The 24117-nt window shown below is 35.8% G+C and overlaps 1 protein-coding gene across 1 annotated transcript; it reads left to right on the top strand.

Moving 5' to 3' along the window:
- Positions 1-2062: 2062 nt before the first annotated feature.
- npffr1l1 (neuropeptide FF receptor 1 like 1) lies at positions 2063-22535 on the top strand. Its single transcript, XM_056466987.1, has 3 exons — positions 2063-2348; positions 4219-4318; positions 21291-22535. The coding sequence occupies exons 1-3, from the start codon at positions 2063-2065 to the stop codon at positions 22099-22101; spliced, it is 1197 nt and encodes a 398-aa protein (XP_056322962.1). The 3' UTR covers positions 22102-22535.
- The last annotated feature ends 1582 nt before the right edge of the window (positions 22536-24117 follow it).

Genomic DNA, 24117 nt, shown 5'->3' with positions numbered 1-24117 from the left:
TCAATTATTGACTAAAGAATATTTGATCAAATATTTTTTATCAATAACTATTTGACTAAGAAATAATTGATTAAATATTTTTGTCATTAAATCAGTTATGTAACTAAAGAATAATTGAGCAAATATTTTCATCAATAAATCAACTATGTGAATAAAAATGACTGATTAAATGTTTTCATCAATAAATCAATTACTGACATAAAATATTTGATTAAATATTTTCGTCAATAAATTGATTATCAATTAAACTATTTGACTAAGGTATAATTGATTGAATATTTTTATCATTAAATCTATTATCAAATCAACTATGTGACAAAAAAAATTTTGATTAAATATTTTTATCAATAAATCAACTATTTAACTAAAGAATAATAGATTAAATGTTTTATCAATAAATCAGTTATCAAATCTAACATGTGACTAAAGAATAATTGAGTAAATATTTTATTAATAAATCAACTATGTGACTAAAGAATAATTGAGTAAATGTCAACTATTTGTCTAAAGAATAATTGATTAAATGTTTTATCAATAAATCAACTATGTGACTAAAGAATAATTGAGTAAATATTTTCATCAATAAGTCAACTATTAGACTAAAGAATAATTAATTAAATGTTTTATCAATAAATCAACTATTTAACTAAAGAATAATTGATTAAATGTTTTATCAATAAATCAGTTATCAAATCTACTATGTGACTAAAGAATAATTGAGTAAATATTTTATCAATAAATCAACTATTTGACTAAAGAATAATTGATTAAATGTTTTATCAATAAATCAGTTATCAAATCTACTATGTGACTAAAGAATAATTGAGTAAATGTTTTATCAATAAATCAACTATTTGACTAAAGAATAATTGATTAAATGTTTTATCAATAAATCAGTTATCAAATCTACTATGTGACTAAAGAATAATTGAGTAAATGTTTTATCAATAAATCAACTATTTGACTAAAGAATAATTGATTAAATGTTTTATCAATAAATCAACTATGTGACTAAAGAATAATTGAGTAAATATTTTCATCAATAAGTCAACTATTTGACTAAAGAATAATTAATTAAATATTTTATCAATAAATCAGTTATCAAATCAACTATGTGACTAAAGAATAATTGAGTAAATATTTTATCAGTAAATCAATTGTGTGACTAAAGAATAATTGAGGAAGGATTTTCATCAATAAATCAACTATTTGGCTAAAAATAATTGGTGAAATGTTTTCATCAATGAATCAGTAATTGACTGAGGTATAATTGATAAAATATTTTTATCAATGAATCAATTATTGACTTAAGAATATTTGTTTAAATACTTTCATCAATAACTCAATTATCAATTGAACTATTTGACTAAGGAATAATTGCTTAAATATTTTTTATTATTAAATCAACTATGTGACTAAAACCTTATTGAGTAAATATTTTCAGCAATAAATCAATTATCAAATAAACTATTTGACTAAGAAATAATTAATAAATTATTTTCATTAATAAATCGGTTGTTAAGGTGTCACGGTGGCGCAGTGGGTAGCATGATCGCCTCACAACAAAAAGGTCGCTGGTTCGAGCCTCGGCTGGGTCAGTTGGCATTTCTGTATGGAGTTTGCATGTTCTCCCCATGTTCGCGTGGGTTTCCTCCGGGTGCTCCGGTTTCCCCCACAGTCCAAACTCATGCGCAATAGGGTATGATAAATTGTCTGTAGTGTATGTGTGTGAATAAGTGTGTACTGATGTTTTCCAGTGATGGGTTGCAGCTGGAAGGGCATCCGCTATAAATTATATCTGATATAAAACATATGCTGGATAAGATGGCGGTTCATTCCGCTGTGGCGACCCTAGATTAATAAAGGGACTAAGCCGAAAAGAAAATAAATGAATGAAATCGATTATTAAATCAAATATTTGACTAAAGAATAATTGATTAAATATTTCTTTGTAGTGTGGTGGAATGAATCAGATAGTCATCATTCATATATTGTCAGATTTCGAATTTTCGCATTCGTTGAGCAATGCTTGATCAAATCATTTCCCTTTTCAAGACCCAAAATGGACAGAATGACCCTCAACTACTCTGCTGTCAACCTGAGTTGGGAAAACTGCACGCTGTTGCCGTATTACATCCATTCGGCAGGGATGGCGGTCAGCTACATCCTCTCGTACCTGCTGGTGCTGCTACTGTGTGTCGTGGGCAACGGGCTGGTCTGTCTGGTGGTCATCAGGAACAGAAACATGCGCTCTGTCACTAATCTCTTCATCCTCAACCTGGCCATCAGTGACCTGCTGGTGGGCATTTTCTGCGTGCCCACCACACTGATTGACAGCCTCATCTCAGGTCAGTGCTTTATTATTGTCATCATCAGTACTGTAATTATCAATATCATCTTTATTACTGGCATCATAAGCATCGTTTTCATATTCATCACTATCAACATTGTGATTATAGCTGTTTTTTTTTTAGAGCTAGGCAAAGATTAATTGTGATTAATCACATCCAAATTAAAAGCCACATCATGTATGTGTGTGTGCTATATACACACTCACCGGCCACTTTATTAGGTACACTTTACTAGTACCGTGTTGGACCCCATTTTGCTTTCAGAGCTGCCTTAATCCTTCATGGCATAGATTCAACAAGGCACTGGAAATATTCCTCAGAGATTTTGTTCCATATTGACATGATAGCATCACTGCAGTTGCTGCAGATTTGTCAGCTGCACATCCATGATGCCAATCTCCCGTTTCACCACACACCAAATGGTGCTCTATTGGATTGAGTTCTGGTGACTGTGGAGGCCATTTGAGTACAGTGAACTCATTGTCATGTTCAAGAAACCAGTCTAATTGGTGCTTTATGACATGGTCTGTTATCCTGCTGGAAGTAGCCATCAGAAGATGGGTACACTGTGGTCATAAAGGGATAGACATGGTCAGCAACAATACTCAGGTAGGCTGTGGCGTTGACACGATGCTCAATTGGTACTAATGGGCCCAAAGTGTGCCAAGAAAATATCCCCCACACCATTACACCACCACTACCAGCCTGAATCGTTGATACAAGGCAGGATGGATCCATGCATTCATGTTGTTGATGCCAAATTCTGATCCTACCATCAGCAGAAATGGAGACTCATCAGACCAGGCAACATTTTTCCAATCTTCTATTGTCCAGTTTTGGTGAGCCTGTGTGAATTGTAGCCTCAGTTTCTTGTTCTTAGCTGACAGGAGTGGCACCCGGTGTGGTCCTCTGCTGCTGTAGCTCATCCGCCTCAAGGTTGGACATGTTGTGTGTTCAGAGATGCTCTTCTGCAGATCTCGGTTGTAACGAGTGGTTATTTGACTTACTGTTGGCTTTCTATCAGCTGGAACTAGTCTGGCCATTCTCCTCTATCCTCTGGCATCAACAAGGCATTTGCGCCCACAGCACTGCCGCTCACTGGATATTTTCTCTTTTTTCAGACCATTCTCTGTAAACCCTAGAGATGGTGTGTTAGTGAAAACCCCAGTAGATCAGGAGCCCGTCTGGCACCAACAACCATTCTATATTCAAAGTCACTTAAATCAGCTTTCTTCCCCATTCTGATGCTCAGTTTGAACTGCAGCAGATCGTCTTGACCATGTCTACATGTCTAAATGCATTGAGTTGCTGCCATGTGATTGGCTGATTAGAAATTTGCGTTAAAGTGCAGTTGGACCTAATAAAGTGGCCGGTGAGTGTATATAGAGTATTATGTATATGAGATACAAACACATACATAGAAACAAAGCAATACAAAACAATTTTTATACATTTTTAAAAATTAATTAATTAATTCAATTATTTTTTATTTTTAAGTTTGCTCGTTACTACCCCTGTACACAGCACATGCTCAGGGTTCGTATGCGATATCTGATGGATGGATGGATGGATGGATGGATGGATGGATGGACAGACAGACAGACAGACAGACAGACAGACAGACAGACAGACAGACAGACAGACAGACAGACAGACAGACAGACAGACAGACAGATAGATAGATAGATAGATAGATAGATAGATAGATAGATAGATAGATAGATAGATAGATAGATTCTGAAAATAAAAACTCATAACACATCTTGGTTTGTCTGAGTTTGGAGTTTTTACCTTTCAGGACCTGAAATAATTTTACAACATTCAAATCGTTATCCTGCAATTATATTTGGGCTTGATTTCTCCACAGGTTGGCCTTTTAGCCAGATCACCTGCACTATGAGTAACCTGGTTCAGGGCATGTCAGTGTCTGCTTCTGTCTTCACCCTGGTTGCCATAGCAGTAGACAGGTAATCACCACTAATTATAATAATTAAACATTGCGTATAAGATGGAGTGCTTGATATAGTAGTGTTCTGCAAATGGGCAATACATTCTAAAGCGGAAGGGATCTCTAAGAGTGTTTTTGCTGTAGAGGAACCATTAATAGCTTAATAATTAACTCTTCAGTGAACAGTTCTTAAAGGCATAGTTCACCTAAAAATGAAAATGCTGCAGTCATTTACTCATCCTTTACATCCTTTCCAAACCTGCTGGAGTTTCTTTCTTCTTTTGAACATGAAAGAAGATATTTTGAAAAATGTTAGAAACATCTAACATTGACTATTATAGTATTTGTTTTCGCACTGTGGGAGTCATGGTTACAGGTTTTCAGCTTTCTTCATACCTTATTTTGTTTTCAGAAGAAGAAAGAAACACATAAAGGTTTGGAGCCACCTGAGGGTGAGTGAATAGTGAGTAAATAGTATTTTTGGGATGAACTATCCCTTTAAAGGATAACACTTTGGTAACTCTTTACTTGAAGAGGGTGTTCACAAGACTGTCATCATGACACCTTTATACCCTGCTGAAAAAAAACTGCTTAAACCAGCCTAGGCTGGATGGCTGGTTTTAGCTGGTCGACCAGCTTGGTTTTAGAGGGGTTTTGGCCATTTCCAGGCTGGTTTCCAGCCATTTCCAGCTGGAAAATGACCAGCTAAAACCAGCTTGACCAGCTTAGCCAGGCTGGGAGCTCATCAAAAACCAGCCATGTCCAGCTTAAACCAGGCTGGTCAAGCTGGTTTTAGCTGGATTTAGCTGGTAATTTTCCAGCCTGACCAGCTAAGACCAGGCTGGAAATGGCTGGAAACCAGCCTGGAAGTGGCCAAAACCCCTCTAAAACCAGGCTGGTCAACCAGCTAAAACCAGCCAACCACCCTAGGCTGGTTTAAGCTGGATTTTTCAACAAGGTAATCATAAAGTGACATATATCATGATCAGGGCTTGACATTAACACCCGCCAGCCCTCCAAATGCGAGTAGATTTCCGCTATGCCGGGGAAGACAGCCGCTCCCATTAGCCACTTTGGCTGGTTGAAAAATTATTTTTAATTTGTATTAAAAAAACATGATTTGACAATACAGATGGCCCAATATGCATGCAAATGTGATCTCAGAATCGAGAAGCAGCATGACTGACAAAATGAATTGTGTTCGCGCAAGCAAAAGAAAGCAGATCAATACAGAATGAGAGGATGATCACTCGCACACACAGGTGATATGATGCACGCTCCCATTTACTTGCGAGTAGCAACCCATACCTAGAGAAAACACAACTGGTGAGATCTCTGAAATAGACTGGACAAAAAGCGATGGTCGTGCACCCACAGTCCTGCTGCTTTTAATTGCTCAAGATTTAAAAAAATGTATATCCTTTTGTAAGCAGCAGCGGTCACTGCTTTTCATCTTAATTAATGAACAGATTATTAACAGGCCTAACATTACCCGTGTGCACGTGATCATCCTTTCATTATCACACACGGTATGTTTTTTATCTGCTTTCTTTTGCTTTCGGGTGTTTTTGTTAATGTGGTTAGATTATCGTTTTTTTATAATAACATATTTATGTGTAGTTAACTGCTGATCTGGTATATTTGGCCAGGACAGACTGCTTTGCATATTTTAGATATAGCCTACATAACAATAATTCTTTAAACGTCTTTATTTTTTTAAGAAAAGTTTTGTTGAATTAAAAAGTGCATGCATACAGCTATATTTTGCTTGTTTTGACACATTATTTAAAATTTGTGGCTAAGAAATAATCATTTATTTATTTTGGTGAGGTCAGAGATAAATTTGGTAAATCCTTAATTTTAAGCTCTGAGAAGTCATGTGAAATAAAACCTAATTGCAATGCGGGAACCCATTTGCTCGTGCACATTGAGCAAGCTCACACAGAAAAAAAGTGAATACAAACACACACAAAAAGTGAAATGAATGAGGAGGCATGTGGACATTACACAAAATCTAATAAGTAATTTTAGCAAATTTATGCATATAGAATATATTTTCCCAACAACAAAAGTCTGGCTAGTGAAAATGGCCAGTGGCTAGTCATGTTGGAAATCTACTAGTTCACCTGATTTGGATGTAAATATCCTCAAATTAAAGCTGACAGACTTTAATTTGTTAAAGCACATCTTATTCGTTTAATTTCAAATCCATGTGTTGCTGTATAGAGCCAAAAAATTTATAATTGTGTCTTTATCCAAATATTTGCAGAACTAACTGTATATGTTGACATTTTAAAACCTTAAAAAACCAGTGCTTCTCACCTCTTATCTCTGAACACGTGTCATGAAGAGTCATTTACTCAGTTATGTCATTTTAAATGCAGAGATGACATTGCTTGAGATGTCTATGGATTTAAAATGACATAACTGAGCGAACGATATTTAATGAGAGTTGTCATAAGCCTGCATAAAAGGTTCTTTATATTCATTATGATCAGGGCTTGACATTAACTTTTATGATCACCAGCCACTGTTGTAGGAATTACAACAGTTTGCATATGTGCCTCCCACTTGTTAAGGGTCCAAAAGTAATTGGACAATTGGCTTCTAAGTTGTTCCATGGCCAGTTGTGTGTTATTTCCTCATTATCCCAATTACAATGAGCAGATAATAGGGCATTTCAAGTGTGTTATTTGCATTTGGAATGTTACTGTCAACTTTCAAGATGAGATCCATTGTGTTGGTGTATAGAGTCAAAAGTGTTAGATTTGTGTCGATCAAAGATTTGTTTCAAAACTATTTCTAAATCAGTTCTAATTTCCAGCGAATGAAAAAATTTGCTATAATAACAAAGTGTGGTTAAAAAACTGAGATATATCCAAACACACGACCTTTTCTCATGCCCCATATGGTGATGCAGACGTCTCCAAAACTCGACAGGGGGACAAATCTAAACTTGTTTTTATTCAAACAAATAAAAAATGCTTATAATAAATAATACTAATAATAATAACATTATAATAAAAATGCAGATTGTAATGAATAAACTGAGTATAAGATGAATAAATAAAGCGCCGTGAGGTGAAGAAGGCATGGAGGTAGTGGTTTTTATATTAAGTAGAAAATTATTTTTGTAACTTTTTAATCTTTAAATTTTTTTATATTTAAAATTATTTCTGTATTGCTGCACATCATGTGGGTATTAAGCAATGTGTAAACATTTGGACCTACATACAGTACACTCAGAAAAAATGGTACACTGTTGTACTAACAAAGGTACAAACCCTTGTCACTAGGGCAGCACCTTTTTATGGAACAGAACTGTACCTTAGACAAAGAAACAAATTTGTCCCATTTCAGTTTGTACCTGTAAGGACATGATTTGTACCTAGGGAAACCAAAATGTCCCTTTGGTTTTTAAAACATGCAGATACAATATTGTACCTTCATCAAAGGTATAAATCTGATACATGAAGGTGCCACTACAGTGACAAGACACTTTGTACCTTAACAGTGTCAAACGTGTTCCTTCAAGAACTATTTAAAGGCATTTTGCTTTATTCAAAATGCATCGATTTATTTTCAGTAAATATTAAACATCAAATACATTTTGAAACTGTTTTTTTAAGTTTCTTTTTGTGTAAATGCACCTTTTACATTTACATTAAAGAATAAAAAATACTTTAACATATATCGAAAGATCTATTTTTTGCTAAACACTTTTCACAAAAATGTTACAGAAATACATTCTCCCATGTACAATATAAAACATTTTTTCTCCGATTTTCACACAATACCTTTGTAATCACTTAATTTTAAAATAGAAATATAATTATGCTAAAGTAACAAGATTTGCACAATGTTTGATTAATTTTACAATGCTAAAATGTCTGCATGAACACTTTGCATATGCAGGACTTTTGCCCCTCATGTGCGTAGTGGAAAGCTAAGCAAATGCCAAAAGGCTCGGATATCAATACTGAAACGGTATTTATCAGAAAATGCTTACCATATGTTTATTACAAATGCCTTAAATGTTTAGTTTACTATACCTATAGTTTTGTTTTACCAGTTGTTTTGTTTTATAGACCTTAATAATGAATGTTTATGAGTTTCTTTAAACGTACACTCTCAGAAATAAAGGTACGCAAGCTGTCACTGGGGTGGTACCTTTTCAAAAGGTACAAATGTGTACCTTAAAGGTCCATATTAATACCTCAAGGGTACATATTAGAATCATAAAAAGTAAAAAAGTGTCCCTTTTAAAATTTTTAGCGACTAATATATACTTTTGAGGTACTAATACGGACTCTTTAAGTACAAATATATACCTTTTGAAAAGGTACTACCCCAGTGACAGCTCGCGTACCTTTATTTCTGAGAGTGTACTGTATGCTTTTAAATGATTCATGTATTAATATGGAAATTATTCGTACAATCACTTTGCCTTTCCAGTCATATTTATTTTCATAGATATTGTAATAAGGAAGGAGTTGTCCAACACATGTACCTTTTTATGAGAACAATTGTGTACCTTTATTTCAATTGTATCATAAAATGTACAGAGCAGTATCATAAGAGGTCTTGTCTGTACTAAATGAGGTAAAAATTTTACAAAGGTACAAATCTGTTCCTTAAGGAACATTATTTTTATTATTTTTAGAACATTATTTTTAAACATTAGTCTTGCGCCTTATTGCGTCGGGTGTATGATAGGGTCCATTATCTACAGCAGGTGAAAACTCTAACGGCGGCAGATGGCTGCTTCTCACTCAGGGCTATTTATGCTAATTAGGGAGAAATGGGCACGTACAAAGGGAGAATGTCAATCAAAGTGTTTCTGCAGACTGTTTTTATCGTGTGATTATAAAAAAAATTGAATTAATTAATGTTTACCTATATAGTTTGGCTAAAATCACACACTGTTGCCACACAACTGCGTTTAAACCTCTTATAAAAGCATAATATGTCCCCTTTAATAATCCAGCAGTGCTATTGTACACTCATTAATTGCAATTTTACATAGTAATGGCTAGACATTTGTGTCTGTCATGCCAATATCTGTCATTGTTCTACGGTGTTTGCATAAGAATCAGGTGCGAAAGAAGCAGCATCAAAGATGACACATCTAAAAATCACCCACGCTGTGAAAGTTTACCGAGAAAAAAGGCTGTCTTCTAGGACTTGCATTGATTTGTTGTAAGGTTCAAGCACCTGCTGTTGTTCTGAAGCTGATTTTGAAGATGTGTGAGGATTCGTAACAGTGTGTCATCTGATCAAACAGTCAGCGCTCTGAATTCAATATTACAAAGCTACAAGGGCCACATCCACTGTCACTCATTCCTGGCAACTATATATTTTGAACGTCACTCTTGTTTTATATTCAGTGTGAATGTATTTTGCTTTTCATTTATTAGTTATTTATTTATTTTTACCTGTGTGAAATAAAGTTGAAAGTCTAAAGAACGTATATCTCAGATTGCCAATAGGCATGTCATGTAAGAGGCAGTATGTCTGTGTTTTGAATAGGTAACTCCGTATAAAGTGAGAAGCCAAGAGGGTGTCGCCTCACAGTAAGAAGGTCACTAGCTGCGTCCCAAATCGCATACGTATGCACTATTCTACGCCATTTTGTAGTATAAATAGTGTAAGGAGTGCGTATGTGGCCGATTCATTTGAGAGATTTATTTATTTATTTTTATATGCAAGTACTAGTTAACTTCAGCAAAACTTGCATCTAATGTTTTGTTTTATTCACTTCAAGAGTTCCTATGTTTGTTGTAGGTGGGGCTGTAAATAGTGTGACACCGGGTGAATGTTCAAGCTTCCCTCTGTGTGCCCGCGCTCAGTCGCGTGGTGCACGCAGATGGTGAAGCAGAGGATTGAGAGAGTTTCCGGTGTTAAACTATACTGACTGTGCCTCACTGTTTTGTTAAGGTATGTTGATTTGGTTATTGGCTTGTTATTTTAAGGATTCAAATATGTAAATCAGTTTAAATTACAGTAATAGTGTCATTTAATTGTGTCGTGGCAGATTTTCAACTAATAATTCAATTAATGCAAACAAAAAGGGTTTTATTTCATCAGTGATCAAAAATTAATGCAATTTACAATTAAATACAAGTTAAATGTGAAGCTCATATGTAAACTTTGGAGAAGTTAAGTTATTTAATGTTATATATTTTATTTATATTATGTAATTTTATTTTTATTGGCATTTAAATGTTTAAAATAGGAAAAAACATTTTTCTCTGTGTGCCCGCGCTCAGTCGCGTGGTGCACGCAGATGGTGAAGCAGAGGATTGAGAGAGTTTCCGGTGTTAAACTATACTGACTGTGCCTCACTGTTTTGTTAAGAGAATAAATCAGTGTTTCTCCACCTCATCTGTGTGTGTGACCGTGTTTGAGAGGGAAGTCCATTTGAAGTCTGCTACACGTTCACACTGAAAACTCTAAAAATAAGAAGTGCACTTTAATTACCCGGATGATGCACTCATTCAATTGCTAAAATGATGTGTGCAATGATGGACACTTCACGCACTCAACGACCACAGGTAGCGGAAGGGGCGGAGCTATCGGGCGCACATGTTGGATAACTTTATTTATTTTGTATTGTGAATGCAAAATTCTCCGACGACAGTGATTATAGCGCCTCCCGATGGTGAATGCGGTTATACTCATGGCAGGTATTATTTGGTACTTTGTTCATTTATTTAACTGATTTGGCAACCGTCAAAGGGAAACGATTTGAATTTACACTTAGTTAAAACACATTAGTGCTCCATTTGGGACGACACTACATACGTATACTAGGCTGTTGAGTGTGTAAGTACATAGTGCATGACTGCATAGTGTATAAGTGTGCCATTTAAGACGCAGCTACTGTTTCCGGCTGGACCAGCTGGCATTTCTGTGTGGAGTTTGCATGTTCTCCCCGTGTTGGCGTGGGTTTCCTCCGGGTGCTCTGGTTTCTCCCACAAGTCCAACCACATGTGCTATAGGTGAACTGAATAAGCTAAATTGGGCGTACTGTATGGGTGTCTGTGTGAATGAGTGTGTATGGATGCTTCCCAGTACTGGGTTGTGGCTGGAAGAACATTCCCTGTGTAAAACATATGCTGGAATAGTTGGCGGTTCATTCTGCTGTGGTGACTCCTGATTAATAAAGGGACTAAGCTGAAGGAAAATGAACGAGTTGTTAATTATTTTACATGTTCGAAATCAAATTGAAAGTCCAAAGTATGTATATCTTAGATTGCCAATAGACATGTCATGTAATGCAGACGATACACAGGGCAACTTTCTGAGCAAGGTTGCTGGGCATCTATGGCAAATGATGCCATAAATGGGAAACCAGGTGAGACACTGGGTTACTAATTAAGGCAATGGGTTACAAATGCAATATTGTTGCCCATTCTTAATAGAAAAATAGCAAAGCAACGTCTCTCTGCAAAATTGCCCAGCAACATTGCCTAAAAAGGTGCATTGTGTATCATCAGCATAAGAAGCTAAGTGCCTGTTTTGAATAAATCCATATAAACATAGTAACAAAAATAATATTTGAGGAATTTAGACAAGGTCAGAAATAAATAGCAAATTAAACATGTGAGGTCTGGTGTTTCTGAACATTTATAACCCCAGACTAAATTAACTGCCTCCAGATTAAAGATTCTAATTGTATATACAATATAACCATAAAAATGCCCATGGAGATTTCATATTTTAATAATTTACATGAGGGTCTTAGAAATTACATGTTTTTTTTATGCTTAATTTTATTCAGTTCAATTTGTATAGCGCTTTTTACAATAAGTGTGGTTTATTTATGAACTAATTTCGAGAGGATCACGTGCTTATGATCAACACGGCTGGCTCCTCATTAGCTCTGTAATGTGACCCATCAGATAATTACGGAAGCATTATAAATAACCAGAGTTTTTCACTCCAGTTATCTTCGTCTTGAAGCTTCCCCCTCCTTCCACCCCTACTTCCTCCCTCTTTTTTCCGATAGGGCGACACGGTGGCCCAGTGGCTAGCACTGTTGCCTCACAGCAAGAACACCGCTGGTCCAACCTCCTATCAGGCTGGTTGGTGTTTCTGTGCGGAGTTTACATGTTCTCCCGTGTTCGCGTGGGTTTCCCCCGGGTCCCCCGGTTTCCTCCCACCGTCCAAAAACATATACCATAGCAATAGATTAAACCAAATTATCACCGAAAACAACCCTAGTTTACACTTCTCACGCGGCGACAAGCAGGGGAGTCTCGAGACCTACCTGAGCTCGAACTCCCCTCTCGCCCTTCTAACGGGAGGGAGCCCCGGGCTCGAGGAAATTACGAGCTCAGGGCTCTCTCCCGGGACAGCATGCCAAATACGCTTTATTGATTACCAGCTAAGTGTGAACTCTTGAATTATCATTTCAAAGCAGCTTTACAAAATGTGCACAATATTGCATGACAATCAAATCAGGTTAAAGTCATAATCAAATATAAGGTATTATATACAGACATCATTAACCTGCAATTTTATAGAATATCTGTGATGTCTTTGTGTACATGTTTAATGAAGTGTATTATGTGTTGTCCTGGAAGTCCTCGATGGTTGGCATCATCTCTTCCCAGGTCTTGGATCCCATCAATGCTGCTGCATAATTTCTCGAGGTCTCGGGATGAGGATCCCCAGTGGGAATAGAGAACGAAGAAAATAATTAGCGTAGCTGCTGTTCATAGTGTATTTGAACAAGAGATTTTAAATGTCAATGGGAAAATAAAGCACTATAAATGAATATAGGAGTCATATAACTAAACATAGAAACAAACATGTAAAGCATACAAATATTTCCAACAAAATGTCTTTATTATTATTATTATTATTATTATTATTATTATTATTATTATTATTATTATTGGATTTTTTTTATTATTGAATATCCAGATTTTTCTTTTTTTTCCCAAAAATGTTTGTTCTGTGTCCTTTCTCAATTTGAAGAGATAGTTTGATCTTATTTTAAACATATTTAAGTAAACTTGAGGACCCTTTGGAAGTTTGCTGAGGCCCCCTAGTGGGTACAGACAACCTAGCTGAACACCAGTATTTCTTTGCACATTCATTCATTAGTTTTCTTTTCAGCATAGTCCCTTTATTAATCATGGGTTGCCACAGCGGAATGAACCACCAACTATTCCAGCATATATTTTTACGCAGTGGATGTCCTTTCAGCCACAACCGAACACTGGGAAACACCCATACATTCTTGCATTCACACACATACACTATGGCCAATTTATTTTATTCAGTTCCCCTATAGCACATGTGTTTGGACTCTGGGGGAAACCGGAGGAAACCCACGCCAACATGGGGAGAACATGCAAACTCCATACAGAAATGCCAGCTGACCCAGCTGGGACTCGAACCAGCGACCTTCTTGCTGTGAGGCAACTGTGCTACCCACTGCGCCACCATGACGCCTTCTTTGCATATTACAAATACTCAGTTAAAATAGTTGGGTTAAAAATACCCCAATATATAACCCAACTATAGGTTATTATAGCACCTTCCCAACTATGGGTTATTTTAACCCAATGCATGGGTTATATAATTCAATCCAATGCATTGGGTTATTTTAATTAAATGTTATTTTTTTCCATTCTGGTATTACTATTGCTACTATTAATTTTATAATCATAGCTGTGTAAACAAATCACATTCTTCAAAAATACTGAAAATGCGTTATTTCCATTACATTTTAGTTCCAGACACTTTAGTTAAAATTAATTAAGAATCACAAACAATGAAGAAACAGAACAAAGTAGACAGTTATAAACTGTACAAGCCGAATATCATGTGTTGATGGAGCAGAATATGGAGCTCTGTTTGCTGTAGAGACTCTCCAGCAGCTGCAGAAATGGCTTCAGTGTTCACAAAGAACAATATATTTTAAGCACATCCAAACGCTTCTAAAAGATGGTCCTGGTTGGTGAAACGGATATAAAAAACACAACATGGAGAGGTAATTTAATAATAAAAATAACAATTTTATTGTGTTATAGCTTAAATAACCTTTATAACACAAAAACAACATTATGCACTCATATTACTACAGCTGTTTTGTGTCAGCTGAATCAGTTTACTGTTGAAATACAAATATTAACCCAACTGGTTAAGTTCTTAAATAAATAACCAAATAAAGTTTAAAAATAACCCGCTGCGGCCAGAATTCTGACCAGAACCAGGAAATCAGAGCACATCACACCTGTCCTCAGGTCTTTACACTGGCTCCCAGTTACATTCAGAATAGATTTTAAAGTATTATTACTGGTCTATAAATCACTAAATGGCCTAGGACCTCAATACATTACAGATATGCTCACTGAATACAAACCTAACAGATCACTCAGATCTTTAGGATCAAATAAACTAGAAATTCCAAGAGTTCAGTCAAAGCAGAGTGAATCAGCTTTCAGCTACTACACCCCTCACTGCTGGAATCAGCTTCCAGAAATGATCAGATGTGCTCCAATATTAGGCACATTCAAATCAAGACTGAAAACACATCTGTTTAGCTGTGCCTTTACTGAATGAGCACTGTGCTACGTCTGACAGATTGCACTATTATGTTTTTCTCTTCTTTTCCATTCTTTTATAACACATTTTATCTGCTCTTATGCTTATTTTTTTACTATTCTTATTATTTGTTTTTATTTCTCTTATACTTTTTTCTTTTATTCCTGTTTATGTAAAGCACTTTGAATTGTCACTGTGTATGAAATGTGCTATATAAATAAACTTGCCTTGCCAACAAAGCACCAAATATTTAACTCAACTGGTTGAGTTATTAATAAATAAACCAATAAAGGTTCAAAACAACCCAACAAAGCACCAAATATTTAACTCAACTGGTTGAGTTATTAATAAATAAACTAATAAAGGTTCAAAACAACCCAACAAAGCACCAAATATTTAACTCAACTGGTTGAGTTATTAATAAATAAACCAAAAAAGGTTCAAAACAACCCAACAAAGCACCAAATATTTAACTCAACTGGTTGAGTTATTAATAAATAAACCAATAAAGGTTCAAAACAACCCAACAAAGCACCAAATATTTAACTCAACTGGTTGAGTTATTAATAAATAAACTAATAAAGGTTCAAAACAACCCAACAAAGCACCAAATATTTAACTCAACTGGTTGAGTTATTAATAAATAAACCAAAAAAGGTTCAAAACAACCCAACAAAGCACCAAATATTTAACTCAACTGGTTGAGTTATTAATAAATAAACCAATAAAGGTTAAAAATAACCCAACAAAGCACCAAATACTTAACTCAACTGGTTGAGTTATCAATAAATAAACTAATACGGTTAAAAATAACCCAACGAAGCACCAAATATTTAACTCAACTGGTTGAGTTATTAACAAATAAACTAATAAATGTTAAAAATAACCCAACGAAGCACCAAATATTTAACTCAACTGGTTGAGTTATTAATAAATAAAACAATAAAGGTTAAAAATAACCCAACGAAGCACCAAATATTTAACTCAACTGGTTAAGTTATTAATAAATAAACCAATAAAGGTTCAAAACAACCCAACAAAGCACCAAATATTTAACTCAACTGGTTGAGTTATTAATAAATAAACAAATAAAGGTTAAAAATAACCCAACAAAGCACCAAATACTTAACTCAACTGGTTTAGTTATTAATAAATAAACTAATGAAGGTTAAAAATAACCCAACAAAGCACCAAATATTTAACTCAACTGGTTGAGTTATTAATAAATAAACCAATAAAGGTTCAAAACAACCCAACAAAGCACCAAATATTTAACTCAACTGGTTGAGTTATTAATAAATAAACTAATAAAGGTTCAAAACAACCCAACAAAGCACCAAATATTTAACTCAACTGGTTGAGTTATTAATAAATAAACCAATAAAGGTTCAAAACAACCCAACAAAGCACCAAATATTTAACTCAACTGGTTGAGTTATTAATAAATAAACCAATAAAGGTTAAAAATAACCCAACAAAGCACCAAATACTTAACTCAACTGGTTGAGTTATCAATAAATAAACTAATACGGTTAAAAATAACCCAACGAAGCACCAAATATTTAACTCAACTGGTTGAGTTATTAACAAATAAACTAATAAATGTTAAAAATAACCCAACGAAGCACCAAATATTTAACTCAACTGGTTGAGTTATTAATAAATAAAACAATAAAGGTTAAAAATAACCCAACGAAGCACCAAATATTTAACTCAACTGGTTGAGTTATTAATAAATAAACCAATAAAGGTTAAAAATAACCCAACGAAGCACCAAATATTTAACTCAACTGGTTGAGTTATTAATAAATAAACCAATAAAGGTTAAAAATAACCTAACGAAGCACCAAATATTTAACTCAACTGGTTGAGTTATTAATAAATAAACCAATAAAGGTTCAAAACAACCCAACAAAGCACCAAATATTTAACTCAACTGGTTGAGTTATTAATAAATAAACCAATAAAGGTTAAAAATAACCCAACAAAGCACCAAATACTTAACTCAACTGGTTTAGTTATTAATAAATAAACAAATAAAGGTTAAAAATAACCCAACAAAGCACCAAATACTTAACTCAACTGGTTTAGTTATTAATAAATAAACTAATGAAGGTTAAAAATAACCCAACAAAGCACCAAATATTTAACTCAACTGGTTGAGTTATTAATAAATAAACCAATAAAGGTTAAAAATAACCCAACGAAGCACCAAATATTTAACTCAACTGGTTGAGTTATTAATAAATAAACCAATAAAGGTTAAAAATAACCTAACGAAGCACCAAATATTTAACTCAACTGGTTGAGTTATTAATAAATAAACCAATAAAGGTTAAAAATAACCCAATGAAGCACCAAATATTTAACTCAACTGGTTGAGTTATTAATAAATAAACCAATAAAGGTTCAAAAATAACCCAACAAAGCACCAAATACTTAACTCAACTGGTTGAGTTATTGAAAAATAAACCAATAAAGGTTAAAAATAACCCAAAGAAGCACCAAATATTGAACTCAACTGGTTGAGTTATTAATAAATAAACCAATAAAGGTTAAAAATAACCCAACAAAGCACCAAATATTGAACTCAACTGGTTGAGTTATTAATAAATAAACCAATAAAGGTTAAAAATAACCCAACGAAGCACCAAATATTTAACTCAACTGGTTGAGTTATTAATAAATAAACCAATAAAGGTTAAAAATAACCCAATGAAGCACCAAATATTTAACTCAACTGGTTGAGTTATTAATAAATAAACCAATAAAGGTTCAAAAATAACCCAACAAAGCACCAAATACTTAACTCAACTGGTTGAGTTATTGAAAAATAAACCAATAAAGGTTAAAAATAACCCAAAGAAGCACCAAATATTGAACTCAACTGGTTGAGTTATTAATAAATAAACCAATAAAGGTTAAAAATAACCCAACAAAGCACCAAATATGTTTAACTCAACCATTGGGTTAATATTAACATTATTTGAATAAACTGCAAAGCACTATTTGAGCCTATATGAATCGTGATGATCTAACATTTATGACTCTCTCTCTCTCTCTGGCTCTGGATCATCTCAGTCTGTGTTTTGTTCTGATTGGCTTGATTTTTACCCAGATTTACATGAGAAAGAGGAAACAATGGTGTTTGAGGCTCACGGAATGGCATTTCCATGAACTGAACCCTTATCATTCAGCTATACCCAGATTTTCAACATATGTCACCTTTAAAACAACCCAGCATTTTAAAGGGCACCTATTATGCAAAAATTACATTTATAAGGGGGTTTGTTGGGCAACAGTGTGTGAATATCGCCAGCCTCTAATGATTAAATATAATTAATTCTGTTTTTATAATCACACTTGATAAAATCAGTCTGCAGAAACACTTTGATTGACATTCTCCCTTTGTACGTGTCATCAGAGGGGGAAGCCCCGCCCACTAGTGACAATCTCTCCCTCGTTAGCATAAACAGTCCTGAGTGAGAAGCAGCCGTCCGCTATTAGAGTTTTGGCATGCTGAAGATAATATCAGCGACTGAGAGGATTATAAATGTGGAGTTTAGATGCACGCATGAACACTGCTCAGTTTCCATAGACTCACACATTCTGAGACACTTCAGTTTTTCACACAGATAACACCAGTCCTGTTTTGAATCTGCTGCTATGCTGATGCACAGGCATTTGTTGTTCCGCCCTCTTTAAAAATCTGCATGTCAGTTAATTGAACTTATTTGGATCTTGAACTTCCTGTCAAGCAGACGCCAAATAGTCTGAATGAATAACATCACCTCATCCACACTGTTCCTCAAAGGTGCAGTATGTAAGTTTGACACCCAGTGGTTAAACTAGGTATTGCATTCCTGGATCAAAACAAACGGGAGGTAGATTGAGGACCAACAGGAGCGAGTCTGACGGCACGCAATTGAAGGAATATTTTTCATATTAAAAAGAGTTTTTATTCTAACCAACATATCAAATAGATTTTATTGAAAACGACTTCTTGCAGCAGAACAACAGGATAAATGACAATGATCACCTCAGGTACACCTCATGTGCTTAATTCAGTGTTAAATGCTAATAATGTGAGTCTGAATGCCATTTTACGTGACATTTATAGCCATAATACTGAAAGCAGCAGCAGATAGTTCAGCTCAGATCTTAAAAATAAAATAAACCAATTAAAATTTTACTTTAGAACTGTTATTCAGTGCAAGTCAACACATATCAGTGATTCAGCATCTACATTTAATAATGTTAAAGAGGTTTAATATGTATTAACTAGATTATAAACCTTACTATTTAGTTAGAGTGCAGTGAGTGCACTATTCTGTGCTTCTGAATGCCTGCATTTAAATTATCCGTCGTGTTTCGTCTGGTGCAAATAGCCAAATTGCTCATCAATGCAAATCTCGTCATGTAGCATGTTGTTAGTACACAGGATTACAATCTAACTAGCTCACCTAATGTTTACGTTTGCAATATTTATATTATTTGCTAATTAATAACCTGCTGTGGAACTCTGAATATCCACCGGAGGTTGCATTTTGGTCACCGACGCATGCTTTCAGAGCCTTCTTGAATGAATGAATGAAATCCTCTGTTTTCCAACAAGGCAACATAGGGTGCTGAAATATAATTGGTTAAAGTGGAAGTGGGCGGGAGCAAAGAACCAAAACAAAGACAGCTGTTCTGGCATGTTACTCACATTTTCAAAGCAGAAAATCTGACTTCAGCATTGTTTTTCAGATAAGCAAGCTTACTTAGCATGTTTCTTAAATGTCTGCAAACATATTATGGTATTTTTATGCTTTAGAAGAGTCAAAAACTTACATACAGCACCTTTAACACTGGCGCTCCACAGAGCTGTGTTCTCAGTCCCCTCCTGTACCCCCTGTACACACACATGATTTATTTTTTGAGTACTGAATAGGGTTGGATATCGTTTGGGGTTATTTCGATACCGGTGCTAAATCGATACTTTTAAAACGATACCGGTGCCAAAACGGTGTCTGAACTGATACTTTTGAGCCAGAAAATTATGGTGAATGACTCTAGAAAAATATTTTATTTTACAAAATGTTTTAAAAAAATATTTTTAATAAAACAATATAATTAAAGTTTAAAGTTAACATCAATTCATATTTTACATATTTGAATTACAGTAATATATTTATTTTGATCATTTGTTGGTTAGCATGAATTTAAGATTTGCATTATGAAATTACATTAGCTTACTGCTAACCTGTGGAAAGGCTGTCATCAGCATACTGAACTCCTTTTTTCTTGGGTTGGGGCTTGTGACTGTGTTTACGTGGGTATCAGTAATCTAATGATTTGCTTTAATCTGAATAAGACAATAATAAGATTAAGGTGTTTACATGAGTTACTTTTTGAATGTTTTCTTTTATGATCCCATCTTACATGTTATAGTACATAGATCGATTAACGTCATTGCGTCACTACACTCTTTCTCTGGCTTTTCTCCAGAGTTTCATGTAATTTCAGGTGTTTCATTTAAAATTTTTCGACTTTAACTACAGTTTCACTTTCATTGAGGAACATTTCATTCATGCCCCCATGACAAACTGAGGTATTTGATGCGAGCATTAAGTAAGGACTGGTGAAAGAGTGCTCTTTTAATGGAATTTGATACCGCACGTTGAATGGAAAGAAAAACCTCGCAGGTGTCTCTGCTCCTGTAAGGCAGTGGTTCTCAGACTGGGGGTCGCGACCCCTGCAGAGGTCGCAGAATAATTTTAAGGGGTCACGAGAGTGATTTAAAAATGGTGTAACTTTCAGTGATTATAATAAATATTTTTCAGTATTACAAGTAAAAGCTAATATTTTCAGATTTTTTTAAAGATATTACTGATGAATTCATAAAGTATTTAGGATACATTAAGGCAGAATGCATCTTTGTACTTGAAACGCAGCGCTCAGGAACAGTTTAAAACTGTTGTCATGTCAACTTGAAGCAGTAAACAAAGCCCGCAACGCTTGTCCCGCCTTCGCGCTCTTCTTATTGGTCCACTACTCTAAGAACTGAACATAAATGGATTGGCTAAAATCAGCTGTCAATCCCTCAGTCTACGCCTCTTGTCTTCAGATGACAGGAGCTACAACCGCCAAAATGTAAAACGCTGAAGATGAGAATGAAAACAACACTGACAGATTTTGTCTTAGAAACACCTAAAGCTACAAATAATTAAATGTTTAGAGATGGTGTGACAACGCGTACCTTTGTGTGCCTTTGATACACCCCTTCTTCTTACGTCCTTGCCGCAGCACCAGTGACACCGAAATTAGGCACTGAAATTCATATGCTGATTTGGTCCGGTACATACTGGTTACAAAGGTACTGGTGCTATAATGGCACTGGGTTTCGGTACCCAACCCTAGTACTGAATCGCTCTTCTTCTCGTCCACAGATTCACTGGGATTGTCTACCCCTTTCACCACCGCCTGCGTCCAGTCACGGCGCTCGTCGCCATCATCTTCATCTGGCTGCTGGCCTTCGCAATCATCTTCCCGTCTGCCGCCACTCTCACTGTCATCCACCTGGACGACATGTACATGGTGCAAAACGACCAAATCTACCCCCTGTTTGTGTGCTTCGAGGACTGGCCCAGAGCAGACATGCGGCGCGTCTACACCACTGTCATCTTCGTCCACGTTTACCTGGCACCACTCGGCCTCATCAGCATCATGTACGGTTGCATCGCAGCCAAACTCTCCAGAAACCTCCAGGAGAACCGTTTACGCTCCAGACGGAGGATGAAGGTCATAAAGATGCTGATAATGGTGGCGGTGCTCTTTATGGTGTCCTGGCTCCCGCTCTGGACTCTGATGCTCCTCACGGATTATCAGGATCTGGACCGCCAGCAGATTGATTTTCTGAGCAGCTATCTGTTCCCTGTAGCGCACTGGCTGGCGTTCTTCAACAGCGGCGTCAATCCCATCATCTACGGCTTTTTCAATGAGAATTTTCGCAGGGGTTTTCAGGCCGCTGTGGCTTGCGGGTTCTGCAGAACTGTGGCATTAGAGATGCGACACACGCACTTCGTTCTGCCGCCTCCTAATAAAGTGTCGGATGGGAGCCGCGGGGTGACCAGCGGGAGGAAAGAGCGATGTTTTCCGGTGATGCCGCACGGGGTGGCTCATGGGATTCAAGGGATTCTCCTGGAGGACATGAACAGGACTGTTGCTTCACACAGGGTGCTCGGAGCCTGGATGGAGTGAATGGTGCAGTTTAGGGCTGAAAAATATATCAGTTGAGCATTGATATTGCAATGTGTGGAACATCGCAGGATTCAATCACCATTGATTTTGATTTGTATAGCGCTTTTACAATGTAGATTGTCAAAGCAGCTTCACATAGAAGATTCTAGTGAATTGAAAGTGAATTGTCAGTTCAGTTTTCAGAGTTTAAGATCAGTTCAGTTCAGTGTGTTTTAATATTCACTATTAAGAGTTCAAACACTGAAGAGTAATCCATCAATGAACAGCTCTACAAGCCAGTGGCGGCAGCGGCGAGGAAAAAAAAAACTTCACAAATGGGCGAAAGTGAAGGGAAAACAAAAAAACCTCAAGAGAAACCAGGCTCAGTTGGGCACGACCATTTCTCCTATGGCCAAACGTCTTGTGCAGAGCTGCAGTCTAGGCGCTGGAGGCTGGAGAACACAGGACTTCAGCAAAGACTCGTCTGAATTTAAACTACATTATATATATATATTATATATATATATATATATATATATATATATATATATATTATTAACTAAATTATCATTTTACAAATTACAATATTATTATTAACCATTACCATTATTAATGTACTTTGCTTATGGGTTTATCAATTTTATTGCAGTCGTGACACACTAAAGGCCCTATCATACACCCGGTTCAATAAGGCGCAAGACGTTTCCACAACGTGTTGCTAGTTTCAGACCAACGCAACCAACGCAGCCCTAATTTACCCATTTTCTACCACGTTGTTTAAATAGAAAATCCATTTGCGCCACTTTGTGGACTCATAGATGTTCTGTTCTGGAACAGAGGTGTGTTAAGGCACATTGTTGGCACATTGCTATTTTGAGGAACTAAAATAGTTCAATAGACCAGCTGAGAGCAGGTCTAAATTCTAGCGCAGAGCGCATCAGTTGTGCGCCTCGCTTACACATTGCTTAAAACACACAGGATGTACAGAAATACGCAAATATCTTTACAAATAAAAAAAGAATTAAAAGATTAAAATGTTACAAAAATAATTATTTTCTATATACATATAAAAACCACTGCCTTCATGCCTTCTTCACCTCAGGAGCTTTTTTCAGTTCATTCATGACAATTTGCTTTTGTATAATGTTGTTATTATTATTGGTATTATTTATTATCTGCATATTTATATTTGTTTTATTAAAAACAAGCTTAGATTTGTCCACCAGTCAGGTTTTGGGCCATATGGAGCATAAGAACAGGACGTGTCTTTGGATATAACTCCATTTTTGACCACACTTTGTTATTATTGTTCATTTATTCAATTGCTGTAAATTCGAACTGAATTTCGAAAGAGTTTTGAAACAAATCTTTGTGCTTGACAAACTAAATTAATTGTGAATAGGCTAATGCATGTCTTCAGTGGAGAGCGAACAACACCGTTTCCTTATCCATGAAAGAGAGAAAGTGAAAGTGAAGGCCGAATGGAGGAGGCTATCCTTGCACTGCAGATGCTCTGTTTAACTTTTTAACCTTTTCTTACCTGTTTTGAAGTATTCAGTTTATCCATATGCTATGTCAAAAACGCAGCTGACTCTAAAAGGGAATGGGAGATGAGACTCTGATTGGTTTATGCTCAAAACACACCCATAACTCATTAAGATAATAAGCACAACCCTGTCAGACCATATGCCAGGGCACAGAGCGGATTTTCCCGTCCTCAAAATAGCAAAAGTGTATTCGGACACACCCTTAATGCTTTTGCGCTCTGCGCTTTAGACTTTGCACCTAGACCGCAAAATAAAGCCCCAAGTCTGGGCTCCAGACAATGGCCAAACATGGGCCATTTCTGGCCTAGTTGTTAGTTATAATAATAATAATAATAATAATAATAATAATAATAATTCCTTACATTTAAATAGCACTTTTCTGAACACTCAACGCGCTTTACAAATTTTTTGAGGAAATTTCCTCTTCCACCACTAGTGTGCAGCATCCACCTGGATGACGCGACGGCAGCCATATTGTTCAAGACCGCAC

Source organism: Danio aesculapii, chromosome 10, assembly GCF_903798145.1.
Source record: "Danio aesculapii chromosome 10, fDanAes4.1, whole genome shotgun sequence".
Taxonomy (NCBI): Eukaryota; Metazoa; Chordata; class Actinopteri; order Cypriniformes; family Danionidae; genus Danio; species Danio aesculapii.
The sequence above is the reverse complement of the archived record's forward strand: the minus strand, read 5'-3'. Positions and strand labels throughout refer to the sequence as shown.

What these genes read in the sequence shown, in the direction of transcription:
- npffr1l1 (XM_056466987.1), top strand. Translation starts at nt 2,063, where the DNA reads ATGGACAGAATGACCCTCAACTACTCTGCTGTCAACCTGAGTTGGGAA. An exon ending in GATTGACAGCCTCATCTCAG is followed by an intron (nt 2,349 to 4,218) that starts GTCAGTGCTTTA and finishes ATTTCTCCACAG; the next exon opens with GTTGGCCTTTTAGCCAGATC. An exon ending in GTTGCCATAGCAGTAGACAG is followed by an intron (nt 4,319 to 21,290) that starts GTAATCACCACT and finishes TCTCGTCCACAG; the next exon opens with ATTCACTGGGATTGTCTACC.